General features: G+C 44.7%; 1 protein-coding gene across 1 annotated transcript in view; it reads right to left on the reverse strand.

Annotated features, from left to right (window-relative positions):
• immp2l (inner mitochondrial membrane peptidase subunit 2) overlaps positions 1-27084 on the reverse strand; it is a 503188-nt gene that overhangs the window by 415842 nt on the left and 60262 nt on the right. Inside the window, exon 3 of the mRNA XM_084335406.1 lies at positions 4578-4681. Within this exon, the coding sequence (XP_084191532.1) occupies positions 4578-4681 (104 nt within the window). The remainder of the gene's footprint in view (positions 1-4577; positions 4682-27084) is intronic.

Here is a 27084-nt window from a genome sequence, read left to right on the forward strand (position 1 = left end):
ACCCCAGTTAGGACAGCCGAAACCCGTCCAATCTTTCGCCGTCGACTAAAGACGCACTTCTTCAACCATTATCTGATTTTTTTTTAAATGATTTAAAAAATGAATCTAACCCTAATAAAAACCTCAGCTAAATGACTAAATGTAAATATGTCATGTTCACTAATGGAACGTTATGCAAATGTAATTCCAAAACTGCATAGTGCACTTTTAAAATAATTAGATTTTTTGTGAGGTTATACTGTTTTATTATTTACATTGAAAAGATACAGAGATCATTTGTTAAATCTGGATTTTCTACAGAAGAGGTATTATTTAGAACATTATTTCATTATTTTTTTGTTATTTATTGTTGTCCAGTAAGACTTGAAAAGAGAGCTATTATTTTGTTACAGGTTGATTTTTAAGTTATTCTTGTGCCATTGTGATTTGTCAGAAAGAAAAATGTTGGTATAATAAATGATTGTTGATTGTTGAGTAACTTTGGTTTGGTGTGTCTTTGGTTATAGAGAGATATTATTGTGTTATATAAAATAATATAAATAATAATTTTCTATCCATACAGAGGAGGCATACTTTAAATATAGTATAACAATAAGGCATATTTGAGTAAACTTTGAGTATCATTATGCATCTCGAGGCTGGGGCCAGCATGTCCTCTTTTTTGGAAATCAAAATATGGTCACCCTATGTAATGCGATGCCTCAGTATGAATATGGAAATCCAGTGATCTTGGGGTACATACAACTGAAAATATATATTTAAAGAGATTAAGTAGGCAACTTTTGAGAAATGAGCAAGAGTTACTTTACCTGCCCAGCAGAAAGAGAGCAAGCTCTGCAGCTCTTTTCAAGCCCATACACACGCAACAAAAGGTTTTACACAGACTCCCAGAGACACCAGCAGCTTTAAGCTGCCCCCCCCCCCAATACTGTATATATTTCCCAGCAGGTGTTTTTTTTGGCCAATCGGAAATATTTGGCCTGCCAAGTGGTGTTCCCAGGGTCTGAAGGCTAAGACCACCATCATGTTCCTTGTGAAAAAGTACACACAATCTGCAAAACCACCTGCAGATGGGAAATATACTGTATGTGTGTGTGTGTGTGTGTGTATATATACCTATATATAACTATACACTTTTATTTGTATATATATATATATATATATATATATATATATATATATATATATATATATATATATATATATATAAATTCAGCTTATGTCTCTCAAAACATCAGAATTAAATCAAATTGTTGTTAAATGGAATCGTTTCACCTCTAGTCAAAATAATATAACACATTGTCTGTACCTGCCCCCTCCCCTATGTAAGGATGCTGAAAGTATAAAATAAAGTTGTTATTTTTCCTATCCTGTCAAAAACACGTCTATACTATTTCCATCAGTGACAGAAGACTCTATTCAGCCAAAGCCACAACGCTTCTCATTTCAATGTATCAAATGGATACATGTATACATTTATATAGCGCTTTTATCCAGCGCACTTATGCCTCACAATCACTGACACATTCACACACCGACGGCGGAGGCAACCATGCAAGGTACCAACCTGCTCATCGGGAGCAGTTAGGGTTTAAGTGTCTTGCTAAAGGACACTTCGACATACTGCCGAGAGAAGCCAGAATCGAACCGGGAACCTCAATACTACAACCTGGAATAAGCTACCAAGGAAGTGTCTCAGGTCAGATCAGCAACACCAACATCACACCCATTACTGACCTCTGCTTATTAACCTTATTTACCCCGTCCACCCACTGCTCCTAACTAGTCAGGATGGGTTGACTAATCGGCAGACACATTGCCTAGCAACACAAGGCGAATAGGGTCGACTACTTACCCTGACCAGTTTCCCCGTTGAGCTCAACAGGAGAGTCAGAGATAAGGACACTCTGTTCAAGTGATCCATCCCTATTGTTTAGCTCGTAGGACAAGACGTTCCGTCTTGATAGAATTCACTGTTTCCACCGGAAACCATTTGGCAGGAGGCTCTGTACATGTTTCTAGGAGCTCGGACTGTACAGCTCGTTAGTCGTTACTAGTTGATGAACAACGCCACTGACCCTTGGCTGCCAGAGAGGTACCTCTCTTGCTGACTTGTTCACAATTTGTAATAAAAGCATCATTATGGTGCACTAATAATAAAAAAATATTATTTGGGGCACACAAAAATTGGGTAAAAACATCCTCAGATTAAAGCTGATAGTCTGTTATTTGACCTTGAGAGAGTTCACATGGTAGGCAGGGACTACAGATGAAAACTAGCTCATTAGCTAATTCTGGCATATTTACATTGATGTGGAAACTGAAGATGTTGATTAATGTGCACTGTCCCTTGGTAACAAATAAATAAATAACTAAGGTCGCTTTCACATATAGTTCAGTGGACTAGGTGCAATTCGGGGGGGTGAAGTTGCAACATCGTTGCATTCTTCATTTGGTTCGGTTTGCTTTCACACTGCAATTTGTCAAGTGCACCAAACTTTCTGAACAATGTCACACGATCGAAAAGGGACACAATAGAGCGTGGAAATCCCTCCCCTTCAGGAGTGAAATCCGCGAAAACACAAACATGCAGCAACATCACATTTATGCGGCCGTGGGATTTCTGCTCTTACACCTCGTTGTTTTTGTGAGTGGCCACAAGCAGCTGTGTAATTTGCTCGTCTGACCATATTTCAATCAGGGCTTTTACCTCCTCATTCGGCCACGTCTGTCCACGAGAAATATTTCACACGTGCTTCCAATTATCAGTGTGCGCCGCAGTGTTTGTTTTGTTTCCTTCTACCCAAGATGCAGTTTATCGGGTCACTTCCTATATTTGGTCTTGCATTTGGTCCGGTGAGCATTCACACCACAAACGTATCGCACCAGGGTTCACTTGGAAGCGAACCGAGACCTACGTTTTCAGGCGGACCAGAGTTAGCTTATTTGGTCCGCACCAGAGTTTGTTTCCTCGGATAGTCCGCTTGGTTTGGGGTGGTGTGAAAGCTCATTCGAACTCTGGTGCGGACCAAAAAAGCAAACTCTGGTCCGCACCAGAGTTCGAATGAGCTTTCACACCACCCCAAACCAAGCGGACTATCCGAGGAAACAAACTCTGGTGCGTTTAAAGCGGACCAAACAGCTCTGGTGTGAATGCGACCTTAAACCTGTTCAGATGAGGACCAGTGCTCCTCAAATGAGGACCATAGAGTCATCCAACGGGAAGGTACTGGAGCACAGTAAAAGGTTCTTCTACGGTCTGTTCTTACTGGAGCACAGTAAAGGGTTCTTCTACGGTCTGTTCTTACTGGAGCACAGTAAAAGGTTCTTCTACGGTCTGTTCTTACTGGAGCACAGTAAAGGGTTCTTCTACAGTCTGTTCTTAGTGGAGCACAATAAAAGGTTCTTCTACAGTCTGTTCTTAGTGGAGCACAGTAAAGGGTTCTTCTACGGTCTTGTTCTTACTGGAGCACAGTAAAGGGTTCTTCTACAGTCTGTTCTTAGTGGAGCACAGTAAAGGGTTCTTCTACAGTCTGTTCTTAGTGGAGCACAATAAAAGGTTCTTCTACGGTCTGTTCTTACTGGAGCACAGTAAAAGGTTCTTCTACAGTCTGTTCTTAGTGGAGCACAGTAAAGGGTTCTTCTACGGTCTGTTCTTAGTGGAGCACAGTAAAGGGTTCTTCTACGGTCTGTTCTTAGTGGAGCACAGTAAAGGGTTCTTCTACAGTCTGTTCTTAGTGGAGCACAGTAAAGGGTTCTTCTACAGTCTGTTCTTAGTGGAGCACAGTAAAGGGTTCTTCTACAGTCTGTTCTTAGTGGAGCACAATAAAAGGTTCTTCTACGGTCTGTTCTTAGTGGAGCACAATAAAAGGTTCTTCTACGGTCTGTTCTTACTGGAGCACAGTAAAAGGTTCTTCTACAGTCTGTTCTTAGTGGAGCACAGTAAAGGGTTCTTCTACGGTCTGTTCTTACTGGAGCACAGTAAAGGGTTCTTCTACAGTCTGTTCTTAGTGGAGCACAGTAAAGGGTTCTTCTACAGTCTGTTCTTACTGGAGCACAGTAAAAGGTTCTTCTACAGTCTGTTCTTAGTGGAGCACAATAAAAGGTTCTTCTACGGTCTGTTCTTACTGGAGCACAGTAAAGGGTTCTTCTACGGTCTGTTCTTAGTGGAGCACAGTAAAGGGTTCTTCTACGGTCTGTTCTTAGTGGAGCACAGTAAAGGGTTCTTCTACGGTCTGTTCTTAGTGGAGCACAGTAAAGGGTTCTTCTACGGTCTGTTCTTAGTGGAGCACAGTAAAGGGTTCTTCTACGGTCTGTTCTTAGTGGAGCACAGTAAAGGGTTCTTCTACGGTCTGTTCTTAGTGGAGCACAGTAAAGGGTTCTTCTACGGTCTGTTCTTAGTGGAGCACAGTAAAGGGTTCTTCTACAGTCTGTTCTTAGTGGAGCACAGTAAAGGCTTCTTCTACGGTCTGTTCTTTGACATTGTATCATCGTTTCCTATTCCAGCCATGTCCCAGTGCAGGGAGCCAGTGTGCTGGTGGGGTCACTGTGTGTCCAGCGTGTTAAAGTCTACTTACACAACGGACACAACGTCACCGCGCTGCACCTGGTAGTTCCTCACAGTCCAGCGGTTTAGAAGCACCACGTCTGATGCCGACGTGCCGTCAGGGTTCAGGAATGGCTGTCGGAGACATCACACACACACACATTTACGCACACACACACACACACACACACACACACACACACACACACACACACACACACACACACACACACACACACACACACACACACACACACACACACACACACACACACACACACACACACACACACACACACACACACACACACACACACACACACACACACACACACACACACACACAAATATATGCATACACACACAAACACATGCACACACACGCAAACATACACATGCCCACACCCACCCACATACGCATAGACACACACAGAGATGCCCACATCCACCAACATACGCATACACGCACACACACACACACACACACACACACACACACACACACACACACACACACACACACACACACACACACACACACACACACACACACACACACACACACACACAGTGAGGCAAGATGAGTCAAACATCACTGGGGGGAATGGGTAGCATTAATGAGGCCTAAATATAGTTGTGTCAAGACAAGGTTAACACCACAGAAGTAATAGTAACACATCTCTGTCAGAGATACAACTATAAACAGCTAACATCGGTGTCAGAGCTACACCTATAAACAGCTGGTCTGACATCTCTGTCAGAGCTACAACTATAAACAGCTGGTCTGACATCTCTGTCAGAGCTACACCTATAAACAGCTGGTCTGACATCTCTGTCAGAGCTACAACTATAAACAGCTGGTCTGACATCTCTGTCAGAGCTACAGTACAACTATAAACAGCTGGTCTAACATCTCTGTCAGAGCTACAACTATAAACAGCATAGTAACTAGGGGTGTAATGATGCATCGATTAATCGAAATGCATCGATTCTAATGTGGCGATTCAACTGCATCGAAAATGTTATAATCGATTATAATCTAAATGAAAAAAAATTACTTAAATTTTTTTAATGTTTTTTTATAATTTTATTTTTTGTATTGTTTTTATTGACCTATAGTCCATTCATGCTGAGTGAATCAGTTCCCCCAGCCACATTTGTGTATTCAAAATTGTTTGGGGAATTAACTGATAGAAAATGTATCGAATCGTATCGAATCGTGGTCAAATAAAGAGATTTCATGATGCATTGAATCGTTGCCTGAAGAATCGTAATCGAATTTAATCGTTGTGAGGTTGCATCGTTACACCCCTAATAGTAACACATCTCTGTCAGAGATACAACTATAAACAGCTGGTCTCATATCTCTGTCAGAGCTACACTGCAACACGCCTTGCTAAGGCTAAGACTGGTCCTTAATGCAAAAAAAGACCAAGTGCATGACCTTTTCTCGCTCTTGAGCTAATACAGCTGTCCCTCCGATTCTGACACTGGAAGGGACATGCCTAGTGATGCACGATATATCGGCCGCAGATATAATATCAGCCGATAGTCATTTTTTTTACACATCGGTATCGATCCGATATCAAGATAGGGCCGATATTAAAAATAAATATTATAAATTAGATTTGTCTTTTTTAATTAAATTTTTTTTACATGTTTTGGTCTAAATTATAGTTTCAAAATATCAGTAATTTCTGAAAATAAGTTACAAAAGTAAAAAAAAATAAAAAATGCGTTTTGAAAATAGCTCTTTATTTGATTATCGTAAAAAAGTGTTTTCTATACAGAGATATCGACATCGGTATCGGCCAGAACAGCAATATTAATATCGGTTATCGGTATCGGCCACAATTTTCACATCGGTGCATCACTAGTCACATGACTTGATTTGTGTATGGGTTTTTGCTAGGGATGTCCGATATTATCGGCCGACCGATATTATCGGCCGATATCGGCAGTAAAATGTGATATCGGAAAATATCGGTATCGGTAAAAAAACAAAAAAAAACAATAACAATTTTTTTTTTTTTTTTTTTACATTTATTTAACCTTTATTTACCCAGGCAAGCAAGTAAGAACCAAGTCTTATTTTATTTATTGTCAAAAGTATGCATGTTGGTTTAATTCAACAACAAGAGATATGTAATGTTAATTTTTACTTTTTTAATTATCATATTTTGCACAGATAATGCTTACATTTAGAAAGCCTTTTGAATGCATCCAGTGAAATTATTAGTTACCTGAAATTATTCCGTTTTTTTGGGGGGAAACCCTGCATATATCGGTATCGGTTGATATCGGTATCGGTATCGGAAATTAAGAGTTGGACAATATCGGAATATCGGTATCGGTAAAAAAGCCAATATCGAGCATCCCTAGTTTTTGCCTATTAGCCTACAGGTTCTCATTTTGTATCTTTAAAAATGGATATTTATTGTATGTTTTAGTTAATTGTTTTGTTTTTTATTTCTATCTATAGCATCTGTGAAAGTAGCTTATTTGCTATATACTAAATCCTTGTTTTTATCTTTTGTATTGATCTATGCATAAACTGTTTTGTGTATTGTGTTGTGTGGACCCCAGGAAGACTAGCTGGGAGCCATGGCACCAGCTAATGGGGATCCTTAATAAAAACAAAAACAAAAAACCACTGCACTTTGTATCAGTCTTTAGGATGGTCCTCTCTGTATCAAAGAAGACAATCACACATGTTGATTTTTATCCTGAAGTCATTGCTAGCTGCCCTTATATATCTCCAGACTTCTGTCCTTTTATACTTGCTTTTTTAATACCATGAGCAGCAAATGGGATGCTTTTAAATGTTCCTTTGATGCAGTCAGAGCTTGATGAAGCTGCATTCTCCTACTATGCTCCCTTTTTATGGAATACACTGCAAGTGAAACTTTGTCTAGAGGCACTTCCTACTGTGAATGGTATGCTACGACTAGCCCTTCATGAAACATGTAACTGTTTTACCGTAAGGTTATGTATATAACCTAGTTATATGAGTACTGGCTGAGCGTCCCGCTCTTAAGCCTATCGAGATATCCCTTATCTCATGTACCTACTGTACTCCACTAACGAAAAACAAATACGCCCACACCTGCCGGGTCCCGCCCCTATGGAGGCGTAGCCTATAAGACACTAGGCATGGTCACCAAACACTCTTCCTCGCCAAAAAACCCGTTTCCAGGAAAAGATTCCTCAAAACGGGGACTCAGGGCCGTTAAGAGCAGGACACTCAGCCAGTACTCATATAACTAGGTTATATACATAACCTTACGTTATATTATCGTACTTGGCCATCGCGTCCCGCTCTTAAGCCTATCGAGATATGGGGTAGAGCGGACGCGAGGCCCGACAAATGCACCCCCTGAGGACCCGTAAGCCCACATCAAGGGGTTGGGGAGTCCCGTCACCCTATCCTTCCTAATGAAGGGGGGGCGCAGTCAACTCCACCCGAGTGCGAGCAAGAGGGAACTAGAACCCCTTGAACACACAGCACAGGCGGAACCACGTGTGAACTAACACACTGTGGCCCATACCCACACACTCCTGCTACCCTACCAAAGGACGGGAAGCAGGAAAGGCCACAGACCCCAGAACCGCCTGGGAGACAGAACCCCCGGTCATGTCCATGAGGTAAAACCTTACAAAGGGGCCCGGGGAGGACCATGAAGCTGCAGCACAGATGTCCTCCACTGAGGCCCCACCCAGCAGAGCGGCAGAGGCAGCCACCCCACGAGTGGAGTGCGCCCTGACGCCCCCAGGGGGATCCAGCCCGGCCAACGTGTAGCAGAGGGCAATGCCCTCGCACAACCAATGGGACAGGCGCTGTTTCGATAGTGCCTTACCGGCACGAGAACCACCGTGACAGACAAAAAGCTGATCGGTAACCCTGAGGTCCTGAGTACGGCTGAGGTAAATTCCCAAAGCACGGACCGGACATGACAGGTGAAGGCCCGCATCTAACTCACTAGCGTGAGGGGGCGGACGAAACGCCTGAACCACAATATCCCTGGAGTGGAAGGAACTCCGGATATTCTTAGGCACGAAAGCAGGATTAGGCCGCAGAGTGGCACCGCAATCGGAACGAAAAGACAGGCACTCTGGACGTACCGAAAGAGCACAGAGCTTACCCACGCGTTTAGCGGAGGTGACAGCCAGCAAGAACGCGGTTTTGAAGGACAACTGTCCCAACGGCGCTTGCTCAAGCGGCTCAAACGGGGCCAAGGACAACCGACCGAGGACCAATTGAAGATCCCAACTCGGAGCCAAAGAGCGTTGCACCGGCTTAACGCGTCGAGCGCCAAGCAGGAAACGCTTCACAAGAGGGTGGCTGAACAAGACATCCCCCTCAAACCCCTCATGATAGGAGGATATAGCTGCTGCATATACCCTCACCGTCGAAGCTGACAGTCTACCAAGGAGAGACTGAAGATAACTAAGGACAGCATCCAGGGGGCAGGAGACTGGGTCCTGGCCCCCCGCCTTACACCACTCTTGGAACATACGCCATCTGCCCGCGTAAAGCGCAACAGTGGAGAGAGCATGCGCATTCCGGATGATATTAACCACAGAAGGGTCCATCCTCTCCAGACCTACCCTCTCACCAGCCACACCGACAGGCGTTGGCACAACACCGGGTACTGGAACAGCGACCTGTGTTGCTGAGAGAGGGACGTCGCCGACCAAGGAATAACCCAAGGCGGAGCGACGAGTAGCTGGATCAAGACCGGAAACCACACTGCCGTGCCCCGGTCCGGCGCGACTAGGATCACCGTCCTGCGCTCCCTCCGTATCCGTTCCAACAGCTGACCCAACAGCTGTACAGGAGGAAAGGCGTACAGAAGACCGGGCGGCCATGGAAAGATCGAGAAGGCATCCACCCCCAAGGGGGGATGATCTGCTCAACTGACCGAGAACCACAAGGGGCACTTGTGAGAGCGTCGGCTCGCAAACAGATCTATCGAGGCCTCCCCGAAACGATCCCAGATCTGTCTGACTATGTCGGAGCGGAGTTCCCACTCGTCGTAACGAGGACCGCCCCGAGACATCATATCCGCGCCCACATTCTCTGCACCAGGGATGTGGAGCGCCCTCAGACTGCGCAGCCTGCAAGATGCCCATAGCCAAAGTTTGACTGCCGCCCGGTGCAGGCGGATGGAACGAGTCCCACCCTGCCTGTTGATATACACCGCTGCCGTCATACTGTCTGTCCTGACCAAAACGTGCTCGCCTACCACCAGGCGGTCGAACCGTTTGAGGACCAGGAGGACCGCCTTCAATTCCAACACATTGATGTGCGGGGTAGACGGGCCAGCACGGACCTTCGTCCAGCTGCCCCCCACTGCGTGAGTCCGACACGTCCCTCCCCAACCCGTGAGAGAGGCGTCGGTGAAGACCGTGACGTGTGAGCACCTGCTGCCCATGGGGACCCCAATGGTGAGGATACCCAGCCTCCTCCAATGGGCGAGATCTCCCCATATCAACAAAGGAACCGTCAACCGTTTCCATTTGTCCCTCACCGGATCTATTCCCATAGAGAAAAACCACCTCTGTATCCTCCTCATGAAGAGGAGGCCAAGAGGAACCACCGTGTGAGCAGATGCCATCATACCGAGCAGGCGCATCACTTGCAGCGCCGTGACCGTCCCTCCCAGACGGAAACCCCTGAGCGTGCGAAGGATAGAGACCCGCCGCTGCTCCGAGAGGGTTACAATCATGGGCCTTGACCTCAACGTCAAGCCCAAGTACTCCACCTGTTGACTGGGAATAGGCGTACTCTTCTTCCAGTTCACAGCAAAACCCAGCCTGGTGAGGAATTCCACCACCAGCCTGGTATGAGACCTGGCAACCTCCTCCGAACGACTGAGGAGTAGAATGTCGTCGAGATAGAACAGAACCCGTATTCCCCGACGACGTAGAGGCTCCAGCGCAGTCGCTACGCACGTGGTGAATGTGCGGGGAGCCAGAGAATAGCCGAACGGCAACCTCTGGTACTCGTACGCTACGCCCTGAAACAGGAACCGCAGGAACTTCCTGTGAGGAGGGAAAATCGGGATGTGAAAATACGCATCCTTCAGGTCTATGGAGGTGAACCAGTCTCCCCTTCTGACAGCAAGCAGAAGGAGTTTGACGGTCAACATCCTGAACGGTCTCGCTACAATCAACCGATTGAACGCGGACAGATCCAGTATAGGTCTGACCCCCCCCTTTTTCTTGGGCACCAGAAAATAACGGGAGTAGACGCCTGACATCGCGTCCTCTCTCGGGACCACGACTACGGCCTGCTTTCCCAACAGAGATTGGATCTCGTCGGCCAGGGCTTTCACTGCTTCTGACCCTGACAATAGGGTCGGCACCAAACCTGAGAACGGAGGTTGGGGTTGCGCGAACTGCAACACAAGCCCCTCTTTCAACGTTCTCTCTATCCACACCCCCAAACGGCATTCTTGTCGCCATATGTGAAAATAATCCCACAGCGCACCCGCCGTCAACTGACGCTGGGCCGCAAGGAACAGTAGATAGTTGGCCCGGTCCCTCCCGCTGTGCGACGCACCCAAGGGGGGACCCCGACAGAAAGGGCCGGTTCGATACGGGAGAAGCGGTCATCAAACTGGTTGACACACACCCCCCCCCCTGAACACCCCTCTAGCGCATGCTGAGGAGTTGTTCTACAGCTAGACACGCAAGGCATGAGAGCCCCATGGGCTCCTACACGCTGAAGCCCTGCAGTGATATTGCTATCACCCAAATCACGCTCGCCTCTTCTTTGCAGACCACTGCCGCTCTCACGGGAGTGGGAGGCATCAGCGTGATACCCCGCCTGGCAAAGGCAAGGCCGGGGTAACCCTTGCTGTGCATTCAACAGAAAAGGCCTCGAGTCCCCCTGCTGACCACTGTAGCTAGTGGCAGCCGTAACACCAGACTCCCCCCTCACACACCGTGTGGTGCAGGAGCCATGCGACAGTACAACATTCTCACGGACAGACCCAGGCTCAGCCATTAACTGGGTGTCAGCCCCTGTCCCCATGAGAAGTGAAGAATGGGGCCGCATGCGCTTCAAAGAAGGTTCGCGGCCCGCAGCCAAAGGAAAACGATCAGAGCCCCGCTTCCGTGGGTAACAGAGAGAGGATTGAACGGGGAGCGGGCTGCTCGCGGCAGAATGACAACGGCTTGTTTTATCCAAGCCGCATACACCCAAAATGGCCGATCCCTCGGCCGCCAAGGCTGTCGGCCTTGTGGATCCCTGTTGACTCTCCGCCCAGGGCACCACTGGCGGGGGAAACATGGCCGCCTGTCGAGGGCCTCGCCACAGTCGTTGACGAGGCCGTGCTCCCACCTCTGGCTGCACAGCGTGAGGCGGTGTGGGACCCAGATCAACAACCGCCTGCGCCTCTACAGAATGACCAAAAAGACTTTCCGTGGAAAAAGGAGTCGTGAGGAGAGAAAACCTATCCTCTTCCCCAAGAGGAGAGTGCTCCAACCAAACATGCCTAACAACAACGTTGATAGCATCCTAATCCTCCCTGCAGTTATAGCTTGTGACTGAGTCAAGATCTCTATAACACCACAAACATGCAACATGTTTACAATGTCGGCTGGACCCATAGCCCCACTACCCGATGACAATGTGGATAGGAAACTAGCCAGCTGAGCCATAACACTGGCCGCCGCTACAAACCATCCTGCAGCAGTATACCACTCATCCGTCCATACTGCCACCCTCCGAGCCGATTCGCTCTCAAGCATCGGCCGGGTGGGACATCGTTCATCCCCGCCGGGACACAGGATCAAAGCTACCTGGCTACGCAGCCACGGTACACCCGGCCTGCACCCTGTTGTTAGCCCTTTTACCCGTAAAAAAGGTAAATAAGACTCAGCGAAACCCCCCACATTAGCAACCGACTGACCTTCATCAATGAACCGGGCAAGAGGAGGGAAAAGCAGCAACGTCCCTCGGCGGGGAGTATTAGAACAACAACCCATTTCAGCATCAACATTAGCATTAGCAGTAGCATTAGTAGCATTAGTGTAAGCAGCATGCTCCAGGATAGCCAGGAAATCGTCCACTGCAGTGGAACGTTCACTAAGCCACCCCGGCCCTGGCGCCGAAACACACTTCACAGCATTACTAACACCAACATCAATGCCTGATGACACAGGACCTACCTGTGTACAAGCTGGCCCGATAGCCAAACCTTGTACGCTGCCCCTTGGTCTGCTGCCGTCAGACGAGGAAACATCAACATAGGCCCGACGTGTCGCTGAAACATGCCCCGAAGATTCCAGGGGTAAACAAACCTCCGGTAAGCTTTCAACATTACGCAATTTCTCTAATCTTTTCATAACAACTAGTTACATAAGGCGCACTGCGACCATTATGATGGAAACGAAATAGAGGAAGAGTGTTTGGTGACCATGCCTAGTGTCTTATAGGCTACGCCTCCATAGGGGCGGGACCCGGCAGGTGTGGGCGTATTTGTTTTTCGTTAGTGGAGTACAGTAGGTACATGAGATAAGGGATATCTCGTTGGCTTAAGAGCGGGACGCGATGGCCAAGGACGATAATATAACTGATGTTATTGCTGATCTGATTATGCTTCTTGCCACTGCACAAATGGCCTGTGTTTGTATTTGATTTGTATGTTTTTTGTTTAATGCCCTTGTTTTTATGTTGAAACTTGTTGTGTGCCGTGTTGGTCAGGACTCCCTGGAAGAAGAGATCTTGTATCTCAATGGGACATTCCTTGATAAATAAAGGATAAATCAAATTAAAATTAAATTGGGTACAATGGTGGAACTGGGTTCACCTAGATTAGAGTGCCACTGTATCTATATTGCTGTGTACTGTAGGTACCTACTACATGATAGCGGATATGTAAATAAAGTAAAGTCATGCTCTGAGATGTTTTTGATAATTTGAAACGAGGACTGTGTAGATAACCGTGTACAGTTACAGGACACAGTCCTCTTTGCTGGCCCAGTGGAATGAGGACTGTATGACTAAATAATATTTATTCTACGTATTTGTACATGGTTGAGTCTACACTGTCCTTACTGGAAGGTGATATACTTTATCATCAGGAGATGCACTGTATTTCATCCATATCCGTCAGTGGGAGATGGGAGACTGGTTAAGAGATGTTAGACCAGCTGTTTATAGTATATCTCTGACAGAGATGTTAGACCAGCTGTTTATAGTATATCCTGGAGTCATTGGTAAACGACCAACTTAAAACATTAATCACAAAGCACTCTATATTAAACCCTCACCAATCTGGTTTTTAGGGCTGACCTTCGAAACTTTTTTTGGCAATCGAAGCTTCGGGGCCGAGCTTCGAAAAAAAAATATATATATATATTTTTTTTTATCTTATGTTGTGGGACTTTTACAGCACTTTCATAAACTTTGTTGTTTTTAAATGTTGGGTTGGATTAATTAATTAAGTAGCCCCTTTCGTGACTGAGCCAACAAGGTTTCACTCGGCTGTGTGATTTAATTCAAGGTGGATCGCTGTTGTCGTTTGAACAACTTCAGATTTCATGGGAACTACCAATCCCCCAAATCAAGAATGTTTAAGATGAATGAAGTAAGATTTAGATTATTTGAAATATGGCCTGTGTAGACTAAACTATGCACAGAATTATGTCAGTCTACAAGGTCCGGATTCTACATGGTCCGGCAATGTAGACCTTGTAGACTCCACTACAGACCAATTATCAGTGAATGTTCATGCATTTTTAAGAAGGGCAACTTCCACAAAAAAACAAAGAACTCACCAAAACATCTCAGTAGCACCTTATCTAAATTTTATTTCCTATTTTGTTTATTCATCCCAGTATCTTTCTTTCTTATGTGTGGAATTCTACAAGGCATGTAGGTGTATATGTATTTGAGGATGATATCCTTCAAACAGGCAATAGTGATGATATAATTTGGGCAGTGCTGAGCTGGGTTACTTTCCTCCAGTGTATTTGTCCCCCGGCCCCACCCAATGGCCCCATGCGCGCGCGCACACACACACACACACACACACACATTTACATTTAGTCATTTAGCTGACGCTTTTATCCAAAGTGACGTACAAGTTCTGTACGACAAGACAGCAAGAAGGGTACAACTCTATCAGCTGAGTAACAATGTTTATCAAAGTGTTGCGTGTTACAGTGTAGGTTAGTTTATTAGGAAAAGTGCATGACAGTAAGGTTAGTCATGGTTCGATTTTTTATTTATATTTTTTTTAAATCATTTCAGATAATGGTTGAAGAAGTGAGTCTTTAGTCGACGGCGAAAGATTGGACGGGATTCGGCTGTCCTAACTGGGATGGGTAGTTCTCACACACACACACACACACACACACACACACACACACACACACACACACACACACACACACACACACACACACACACACACACACACACACACACACACACACACACACACACACACACACACACACACACACACACACACACACACACACACACACACACACACACACACACACACACACACACACACACACACACACACACACACACACACACACGCACACACACACACACAAATCAAAGTAAAAACTTTTAAAAAAAAAACGTTAAACTTCGATTTTTTTTTTAATGTTCGAAGCTTGTGCCATCGAACGAAGCTTCGAAGCTTAGGACAGCCCTACTGGTTTTAGAGAAAAACACAGTACAATCTTGGCGGCTACTGTAGTTATAAATGACATTGTATCAGCCCTTGACAAAGGAAAGCATTGGCTGCCCTGTTTGTAGATTTGTCGAAGGCGTTTGATACTGTTGACCACCTTCTCCTATTACAAAGATTGCAGAGTGTTGGCTTTGATACAGGTGCTTGCAGTTGGTTTCAAAACTATTTAACAGAAAGATTTCAGTGTGTGAAAATGGGAAATTTATTTATAAAGCCATAATTAGAGATTGTCCAAATTATATTAGTTCTTTATTGGAATGGACCACTGGACCCTGTCGTACACGATCCAGTTTTTGGCTTACACTTAGAGTGCCTAGAGTTTGTACTGAACTTGGTAGATCTGCTTTTGGTTTTTTTGCCCCTACATCATGGAATACCCTGCAGGAAACACTGAAACTAGACACTCTAGTGTCTATGGATCGGTTTAGAACCTTAATGACCAATCAGGTCACCACAATATGTAATTGTTTTTAAATTATTACCTCTGTTTTAATTTTTAGCTATTTTATTCTTTTAAAAAGATTTCTTTATTTTTTTTAATGTATTTTAAAATGTGCTCTTAATTATTCTGATTGTCTGATGTCTTTATATTTATAAACACACTGTGACACTTGTGTATGTGACATCTCGACGGCACTGTAAATGAGTTTAATTACTCAGTGTATTATCGAGTATAAATAAAGATTGAATCTGGGGCGGAGCTGAGCGATCATGGAGTAGACGTGTTTCACATGAGCTCCCTTCTACCGTGCTGAATATACGTTTCTCCCCATTAGTCTTTATTTTATTTTTATTTGTTTTTTATCTGTTTGCTAGGTCGTCGTGTTTAGTATACATTCATCGACTTTTTTCGACTTTCTACGATGACGGGGGTGGAAACCAGAGCCATGACTGCCCCAACCAGCAAACCACCGCCACCGGGCCTGGCCGCATCGTCGCCCGTTGTCGGGGAGTTAAGCGAAGCTGTGCTCTTGGTCATGACCAAGCTACACGCAGACTCTGAGACACGCATCGCTGAAGCACAGAAGAAAGTGTTGGCGGATTTTTGTGTCAGCCTCCGTCGTGAGATATCAGAGGAAATACGGCTGGCGGTAGTACCGCTGACAGACAAGATGGAGACGATGCACGCTGTCTCCTCGGCTAATGCTAACGGACTAGCCATGCTAACGACGGAGGTATCATTACAGTGCAAGAAGATGGCGGGTCTCGAATCCGCCCTGCTGGCTAGGCAGGCTGAAGTCAACAAACTACAGTCGGCAATGGATGAGATGCAGTCCCGGGATAGACGCCACAACGTCAGGATTGTTGGAGTACCGGAGACCAGCGGTGAAGGCCGTCTCTCTGAGACCGTGCCCGAACTGCTGCAGAAAATACTAGGGACGGACGTCCTCCCTTCGCCTCCTGTCTGTGAATCGGCCTACAGAGCGGGCAGGTTTTCTCCCGGCGTGAACAAAGAGCCGAGGCCCATCATAGTCAAGCTGAACAGACTTCAGCAGAGAGAACTCATCATGCGGTCGGCTCGTACCAGAAGGGGTAATCTGAGGCTTGGCGATCATAAAGTGGCCATTTTCGAAGACTTTACACCGGAGGTTCAAGCACAGAGAGGCGAATACAAGGTGGTCCTGACTAAGCTATGGAAACTAGGCCTGAGGCCCACGTTATTCGCTCACGCGAAATTATCTGTGTTGGAGAAGGTCGGTGGTCAGCGTTCATTTTGGTCGTTGGCTAAAGCGAAGGAATATCTCGCGGGGATACCCGAGTCTGTTGCTTGATATCTATGGCGGGTGAGTGACTTGGCGGTGTGGGCTTATATGCATTGATTAGGCCGACTATTCACAAATACTTGCTGTCATGCCCAGACATGCTAACTGCCCAATGCCCATCCAACTAGCGGGGCTTCCCAATGACTTCTGTTACTTGCTAAAGCTGACCTCATGGTCGTACTTGTGTATCGCCTCTTTGGAAGCTAACGAGCTAGCTGAACAGTGTACATAATAGGCTAACGTGCTATCCGGATTCATCACTAGCTTACGCGCTAGCCTCGGGCTAGCCAGCGGGCTTCGTCTATAGTCTGCGCTGAGACATTCGAGACCCGTTAATGGTTACGTATTTTGGTTGCTGTTGCTGTTCAAAGGGACATTGGTTTGCACAATTCAAGAGTGGTCGAGTCCCTAACTAACTTCTGGTATGCTTTTATTTTTATATCCAGGTTGTTTTGTGCTTTGGGATCCATAGTAGAAGCCAAGGTCGGTTGAATATGCATATACAATATATGATAACAGGTTGGGTCGGGTATGGCTTGCACTTCATGGCTATATGGTTATATGGCTTGCACTTTAGCCATGACCCTCTTTTCCTTTCTTTTTTTCTTTCTTATTGTCGCTTTAAATGTGATCCATTTAAAGCCATCTACCTTGGACTAACTGCTGATTTGCCTTAATTTTGTTTTGAATTTTCCGTGATCCATTTATGCTATAACGTTGCGACATTAATATGCAGACTCCAAGGTAGATGGTTACAGGGTTGATGCTGAGTAATTATATAATAATTATTGTCGCTGTTTTAATGGCATTTGAATGAGCAATTTAACTGTGATTCGATCCTACCTTGGACTAACTGCTCCGACCGATATCTTTATTGAAACAATGTATGATAACAGGTGGTGTCAGGTGTTGCCTATTACCATCCCCGGATTAATGAATGTGTTTAATTCTATTCTTACATAGGTTATGTCATTTCAGCCGTTGTGCCTGATCAGAGGGACAGCTACAGGGGTGCACTTTGACCATAACCCCTTTTTTTCCCTGTCTTATTTTTGTCATTGTTAATTGACATTGTTCACACAATTTTGCACAATTAACCTGTGACCCGATCCTGCCTTAGACTATCGGCTGGGATGCTTTAATTTAATTTTGTTTTGAATTTTCCTATACCCTTTTGGGCTATAACAATGCGACGTTGAAGCGCAGATTCGGAAATAGATGGCTGCAGGTTGATGTGGAGTTATTATTTAATAATGGCTATTTTTACCATTATGGTTGTCTCATGTTGGGGCCAGGGCTCAGGTGGGTTTCGACCGATATCTTTATTGAATTTTATTTTTATTATTATTATTATTTGTGTTTATTGGACTAGTGGGGGTTTACTCAGGGGTTTATCTAGAGGGGGGTTGGAGTGGGGAGCGTCTTATTGATCCATGTCTCTAGTGGGAAGTGATAGGAAGATGACCATCCTAGGGCGGCTAGGTGGTGTAGTGGACAAGTCACTCGCCACCAGTGTGGAGACGCTAGGATTCGCGTGTTCGAATCCAGCTCTCCACATTGTTTTTCAGTTTGGCTGGTCGTCCGCAGTAATACACATTGGCCGTATTACGGGGAGGGAAAAACTGAAGGGTGGGGATCGAACGTTGTGAACAAGCGACTCCTACAAGTCGGTTGGTGCGCCTGCGCAGTAGAATCAGGAAGTGTCGGGGGCAGCGTGAGCCTCCCACGCGTTACTCCTCGACACTGAGAGGTCGAGCTGCGCAGGTGAAAAGATGCGACTGCTGTTACCTCAAGTACCGGAGGGGACTTGTGCTATGTATGACTTAGTCCACATTGCAGCCGGCTTGTGGGAGGCAAGAAACAGCGTTCGTGACAGGGGAGGGTTGAATTGGATGATACGAAATTGGGATGGGAGAAAATATAGAAAAAAAAAATGGGAGAAAAAGTGGATCAAAAAAAAAGGAAGATGACCATCCTCAGTGGATGGGGCATAGGGTGGGGATTGGAGAGTGGGTATAGGGGGCCTTATAATAGGACGGGTGGGTTAGGGTTTAGAGTAGAAGGAGGGGGGGGGTTGTAGCTGGGGTGGTATTTTTATGTGTTTTATGTACTGTTGTCTTATATGTGTGTAATTGTTCCTCCTCTGAACTCCTGGGATTGACCGTCCGGGCCCGCCGGGATCAGCGCCTCTGTACTCAGCCTGGCTGCACTGGTATGTTCTCTACGCATTTATACAAGCTCGACCATGGCTAAATTGAATATTTTAATTTGGAACGCAGGAGGGCTTAACGCCCCACACAAGCGTGCCAGTGTCCTTTGGCTATTGAAGAGGAGAAATATTGACCTTGCTCTCCTTAGTGAGACGCATTTATTGGTAGGTGACGTGTCAAGACTGGCAAATCGGCAATATCACGTTATCTCCTCATCCTCAGCCGATGATAAGACGAAAGGAGTAGTCATAGTTACAAGACGTAACCTTGATATCAAAATCTTGGATGTATGGTCGGACACGGAGGGAAGGATTACTATAGCAAAAGTTGAATTCTTGCATAGGAAGATGGCTATAATAGCATTGTATGCTCCTAACACATTTGATTCAGCGTTCTATAATACAATCACGAAGAATATGTTGGAACTTAATGGATACGCTCTCATTGTGGGTGGCGATTTTAATGCGTGCTGGGATGCGGAGATGGATAGGTCCGGGCCCTCTGAAACGAGCGACCAAAAACGGGCCTCTAAGGCCCTTAGGATGTGGGCCAAAGACACGGGGCTCACAGACCTTTGGCGCTTATGCAACCCCACCCTCAAAGATTACTCTCACCTGTCAGCCAGACACAAAAGCTTCTCTCGGATTGACTATGCATTCGCGTCCCCTAATATGTTTGATAGTTTCGATGTCTCATTGGTTCCCTTGGCTCTCTCAGACCACAAGGGGATTTTCCTTACGGCAACCTTTGGCAGGCTCTCCGCAAGAGCTCCCAGATGGCGTTTTAATTCGACCTTGCTAAAGAACGATGACTTCTGTTCTGAGTTCAGGAGTAAACTAGCTGAATTTTTGCAGATCAACGTTGGCACAGTAGAAGACCCTAGGGTCCTGTGGAACGCATTGAAAGGATTTATCAGGGGTCATGTCACACTATTTGCCTCCAATTTGCGAAAATCCCGGTCAAAAAAGCTAGAAGGACTGGAATCATTATATGCGGACCTATACGCATCCTTGCAAACTAACTATAATGAACGACTAAACACACAACGTAAGATAGTCAAAAAAGAAATAAACTCCATACTTAAACAACAGTCTGAGTTCTTGATACATAGGACAAGACAAAATTACTATTTTCACGGCTCCAGACCTAGCCATCTATTGGCAATGAAAATACGCTCAAATTATCATTTCTCGGATATCCCCTCGATTAGGACGAGCCAGGGTGCAGTCACTACTGATTCGAAAAAGATCAATGACACTTTTAAAGAGTTTTACTCACAGTTATATAGCTCAGAGGGTAATCTTGATGACTCTAAATTTGAATCGTTCATTGGCGGGCTTGAGATACCCCACATTTCTGAGGAAGAGGCCAAGGAACTGGGGAGACCGATTACTCTCGTAGAATTGAGGGAGACGATTGTTGAAATGCAGAGGGGTAAGGCACCAGGCTGGGATGGTATTCCACCCGAAGTGTATTTAGCTTTCTGGGACCAACTGGGTCCATTGATGCTCGATATGATCAATTACGCTATCGAACAAGGGGAGTTCTCAAGAGATGTCAATATGGCGTTGATTTCTTTACTTCTCAAGAAGGACAAAGATCCCAATGATTGTGGTAGCTATAGACCCTTGAGTCTTCTCGGGGCCGATTTAAAGGTGTTTGCCAAGGTGCTGGCCCGTCGCCTGCAGAGATTTATGTCTGTATTGGTACACTGCGATCAAACTGGTTTTATCCCGGGGCGTCTGGCTGCAGATAATCTTAGGAGGCTGTTGCATGTAATCGATAACAGTAAAGACAATACAACTCCATCCACAGTTCTGTCTTTGGATGCCATGAAGGCGTTTGACAGACTTGAGTGGTCATACCTGTGGAAGGTACTTGAGGTCATGGGTCTTGGAAAGAGTTTTATTCATATGATTAAAGTCCTGTATGCCTCGCCGTCTGCGATGATACTGACAGGCAAAAACTGTTCCACACTCTTTCCAGTCTCCAGATCTTCTAGACAGGGTTGCCCTCTGAGCCCGGGACTGTTCGCGCTTTCCCTCGAACCTTTGGCCCAATTTATTAGGCAATCGGAGGACATCGTCCCCATAATGGTCAATAATACTCCACACAAAATTGCTCTCTATGCGGATGACCTGCTGATTTTCATGGACGACCCCTCCCGGTCGGCGACAAAATTATTGAGGATAATCGACGACTTTGGTAAATTGTCAGGCTTTAAGATTAACTGGAACAAATCAGCCTGCCTACCTCTTAATGAACTGGCCAAGGCGGTACGACTACCAGCTGATATCCCCATAGTAGAACATTTTAAATACTTGGGCATAGAGATATTCCCCACGCTGAACCAAACTACTAAGTACAACTTCACGGGTACTTATGATAAAATACGCCAGGATCTAGACAGGTGGTCGTCCCTTCCTAACTCCTTACAAGCCCGGGCTTCCATAATCAAAATGAACATCCTGCCTAGGATACATTTTATTAGCTCAATGCTCCCCCTGCCCCCTCCAATAGACCACTGGCGCAAGGTACAATCGATGGTATCTAAGTTTATCTGGAATAACAAACGCCCGAGAATCAAAAGGGCTACTACTCAACGTAGAAAACAAGATGGGGGCCTCGCAATCCCTGATTTTAAACTTTATTTCTGGTCCTTTTCACTGAGACCTCTGATGTGCTGGCTAGACCCTGTAGAGGCTGTATCGTGGCGCTCCTTAGAAGCGGCGGCGGTATCTCCGCTAAGATTGCAGGATGTAGTGTACTCCACTGTCTCTATTTCGAAATGCCGGCTGAGGTATGGACCGATCATAACTCACGTGATCCAAACGTGGCGTAATGTACAGAGGTCGTGTGGGGTTAAATGCCCTTGGCACCTGGACTCTCCAATTTTTAATAACCAGCAATTACTTGTTGGACACAAGCCGGTTAATATTCCTCAATGGCAAAGGAGGGGAGTGCATACTCTGGAGGATATTTATGATAAGAACGGCCTCCGTGCGTTTCAGGACTTAAGAGAATTTTATGATCTTCCCGGCGAGTCCTTCTTTCTTTACCTTCAACTAAGGTCAGCACTGAGGGCGCATGGCGTACCGTGGGCTCAAGCCTTGCACCCACACCCCTTCCTCAGGCTCATAGTGGACAGGACGACATCCAGAGGGTTTGTCTCCGACTTTTATACGCTCTTAATTCAATCCACGTATAAAAATGTATCATTGGATACAATCTGGCGTGTGGATATCCCGGAGTTGGACCCCGAGTTTGACTGGGATGATGTTTGGGCAAATGTGGCATTATCTTCCCGCAACCCCAATCACCAGCAAATTAATTTTAATTATATTCATAGGACCTATCTTACACCTAGGAAGCTATATGCTATGGGACTGATAACCGACTCTCGGTGCACTTTGTGCTCTCAAAAGGCCACGGGCACTTATATGCATATGTATTGGGATTGCCCACCAGTGGCCCGCTTCTGGAGGTCAATAACGGACAAACTTTCAGATCTGTGTGGCTTAACTATCCCATTCACAGCTGTTACGCTACTCCTAAACGATATAACGACACTACCCGCTTCCGTACAACTGAAAAGGGTTGTCCTAGCGGGCGTCACAGCAGCGAAGAAGCTGATAGCAATGAGATGAAAGGAGCCTGAGAAGCTTACAATGATTAACTGGTCCCTAACTCTATTGGATGTGATTTATCTTGAGATATCCACAGCCCGGGTGATTGGGGTAGGGAAGGCTGGAATTGACCTGTGGTTCGCAGCAGCTGAGAAGGTAAAGACCACAGTGTGCGGCTGAGCGGGGTTGAGGTGCGTGTTCGGGTGAGTCCGGCGGTCTCTTGGGAGGGGGAGGAGGAAATGTTTTGTCTGTCTTGTCTTTTGTCTTGTCATCTTGAGTTTAGCTGGGGATATTATGGGGGGGCAGCTAATTAACTATTTCTTCACTGTTGGGCCACTTTTACACGGTCTCTGTGAATCTATGGAACACCTCTACAGGTTTTTGTTTTTTCATGAAGGTTCATTGCTCTGTTTTCGGGTCGTGTTCTCAAAAAATGGTCCTTGTGGTGGATTGGAGATGTACGTTTTATTAATATAGGGTCACACGGCCGGGAATCGGGGCTGAACACTGGGAAATACCATTTATTAGATAGTACCCCTTGGAATTAAAATTTAGAAGGTTGAACTCTGTTTTCTTTTCTCTTTGTCTGTATAAATTGTTAGTCTGTATTATTATTATTGTTTTTGTTATTTTCTTGTGAAGTTCTATGTATTGTGATTGTGGTTAATGTGTTGTCTTGTTTCATGTGAATAATAATAAAAAATGTGATCAAAAAAATAAATAAAGATTGAATCTCTGAACGTTGTGTTAAATTATATTAAACTTGGGAACACTGCAGACGGTGTGCTGACTTTTTTTTCACAACTTTACATATCTATTTGAGTCAAGCACCCGTGACTATACTTTGGATGTGCGTGAGTCTTTTCTACTACGTATAGTTGTAGCTCTGACACAGATGTGTTACTATAACTATGCTATTTGAAGTTGTAGCTCTGACACAGATGTGTTACTATGCTGTTTATAGTTGTAACTCTGACAAGAGATGTGTTACTATAACTATGCTATTTGAAGTTGTAGCTCTGACACAGATGTGTTACTATGCTGTTTATAGTTGTAGCTCTGACACAGATGTGTTACTATAACTATGCTATTTGAAGTTGTAGCTCTGACACAGATGTGTTACTATGCTGTTTATAGTTGTAGCTCTGACAAGAGATGTTTTACCATAACTATGCTATTTGAAGTTGTAGCTCTGATAGAGATGTTAGCTGTTTATAGTTGGTAGCTCTGACAGAGATGTGTTACTGTGCTGTTTATAGTTGTAGCTTTGACAGACATGTTAGACTAGCTGTTTAAAGTTGTAGCTCTGACAGGATCTTGTAAACAAGCCACAGCAGAAAGGAAATATAATGCTTTTCAACTGCACCACCTGCTCTACTACTACAGAGAAATTAGGCATTTCCTTTCCAAAGTGGTTACCAGTCGTCACAGGCAGCCGTGTTTCCAGCTAAAAGAGTACAAGTGGCCATTCCATTCCGGGGTCTCTATTCAGTGAGCCATATAATGGAGTTATGATGAAAGTCTCCAAAAGTTCCAGAGTAGAGGTTCAAAAACATGTTGCCTGGCAACAGAAAAAAGGGTGACGGACACGAGTACACAATTCAGTGTCAGATTTTCCATTTTTAGGCCTCTGGTCCACTGCTCTGCCTGGTCCGACCGGCCTGCAACAACGAGAAATGCTTTCACAACATATCTTGACGGCACAGAGTTGCTGTACTGTATGTCTCCATATTTTCGTGTAACCGACTTATAAATTAACCACTTTGCTGTCTGTGTGTGCAGCATGGCGGGACTCTCCGAAATAGCCATGACTTCAACTCAATCACATGGTTGTCTCTGAAATCCCCCACAACACCCCCACAAAAAAATTATGTATTCTTACAACTTAGTTTGTGTCACTTTACTGAACAAGTAGTGTGTGACAAAGCCCACTCAAACCAGTGGGAGACATGACACAGGCAGCATGATTCATTAAACAGGATGTGCACACAAGCCATTTCACGCTTGCCAGGGTAATTGACAGAATATCTCTTATCTGTCTGCCGAAAATAAATATCCCTATGAGTGCTGCCAGCCACGGAATATATCTGTTACAGCTGGATACATTATCATTTTCACTTTCGTATTTCACCATGTTACGTGCTATACTGTTACAGAAATGATTGGTGTGCTAGCTCCACTGTGCCTGGGATTCATATAGAAATGAGAAATAACAACAGGGGAAGTGTGATTGTATAAGATTGTCTGATTACCAGTTCAAATGTGCACTTTTGACTCTGGCTGTTTGCACGGTCTTTCTCTAACAAGGAGGAAGAAGGGCAAGCGAGGTATCGCAGAGTCTCTAAGACATACAGTATGGTATTCAAAAACACGTTAACATGCTCCAGTACAGCATGTGTCTCTATTGATCCACTAAGTACAGCGGAATTAGAGGTCAATAATTACCTTCTACAGGCAGAACAATTTGCCTTTGCACTTTCTTCTACACGAAATGTTATGGAAATGGCATAGCAACTATTTGGTACAATAATTAAATCACAATGGACATGAAACACAACAGGAACTCCAGGTTGTACAATTGACTTTTAAATGTGTTTATCTAGGCCTTTCAATTCTGCCACTGTGAAAACCCAGCTGCATGTATAAATAAGAGCCTGTGGTGGAAGCAGTAAGGAACACAATGCATTTCAAATAGGAAGCCAATGGGGTTTTAGTTTACATAGTTGCATTTACAAGTCTAGACAAGGCAATTTCCCTGAGAATCAACCCAGACACTGCAAAAGGTTAAAGGAGCACTTCACAAAAAATAAAAATGCAGATTTATTTTACACATAATCGCACACACATCCAAAACGTTTTGCACACATTCCTTTTGTTTGACAGTTGCTGAGAGTAAATGAGTTTGAATAATATGGCCACTAGGGATCACTGTGTTGTATTAATTACAGCTCAATGAAATGACAAGGTATTGCTATTTTTCATCTACATCATGTCATGGTGCTCTTTGGGTGGAGCAGCAGAGTACAATATAGCAGCATGTATACAGTTCGGCAATACTGTAGCAACATCTGCATCATTTAAGATTATGAAGATCTCTATATTTTTGCAAGCTTGCTACTATATACACCGCTGCCATACATAAGGTAATAAAGAGGACCTGGCCGAGCCAGTGAGGCAAAAGTAATAGGTTGTAATAATTACCTACACGTGGTTTTAATATTCATGTGCATTAAATATAGAAGTTTGCATGCGTAAATCAGTAGCACATGTAGCTTAATGAACCCACACATGTTGGGTTGTTGTATTGGTAATGAGAAACACTGTCAGCCAATGCTATGGTGGAGATGAGTCTGTATACCGCAGCTCTAGGCATCTGGTTATAATTACTGTACTGTAATGTAAGCAAATTAACTCACAATAAAGTCTCTCCTACCTTGTATGGCTATTCATTCATTCGGATGAGACGCTAAACCGAGGTCCTGACTGAATCCTGGTCGTTAAAGAACCCAGGACGCCTATCGCAAAGAGTAGGGGGTTCCCCGACGTTCCTGGCCAAATTCCCAATCAGGTCTCTGATATCAAGGCCACCTAATCATCCCTTCCCCTTAATTGGTTGATATAAATCCCTGTCTCCTGAGCCGTTCAGCCATTGTGTAGTGTGATGTGTGCCTGGTGCCAGTGTATGGCAGCCATTGAGCCTGCGTAGCCCAAGGTTGGGTGCTACCAGTGGTGGTGAAGGAGGCAATTTCCACCCTACATTGTGGGGAGCGCTTTGAGTGTCTAGAAAAGTGCTATATGAATGTAATTAATTATTATTATAAAAATTATCAAATATTTGTATTTGAATTATTATTATTATTATTATTATTATTATTATTATTATTATTATTATTATTATTATTATTATTATTATTATTATTATTATTAGGGGTGTTAGAAATTGATTCACATAAGAATCACGATTCTATCACCTACTAAATTATTATTGCAGTAGACTGCCAGCAACATGTTTCTGTTCAAATGATGCATTTATGTTTCATATTGAGTGGACTAAACTGGAAAATAAATCGTACTCAAGGTTTACATGAGTAAAGGTTGACATTTGATTCAGTGTGATTTTTTTTCTTTGAAACCTATTAAAGTGTCAAATGGCAAAAGTAACTCAACTCTAGAATCAAATAGATGTATTGAATAGATTTTTATTTGAATCGTGAC

This window comes from Notolepis coatsorum (genome assembly GCF_963971535.1).
Source record: "Notolepis coatsorum genome assembly, chromosome: 18".
In the NCBI taxonomy this organism is placed as follows: Eukaryota; Metazoa; Chordata; class Actinopteri; order Aulopiformes; family Paralepididae; genus Notolepis; species Notolepis coatsorum.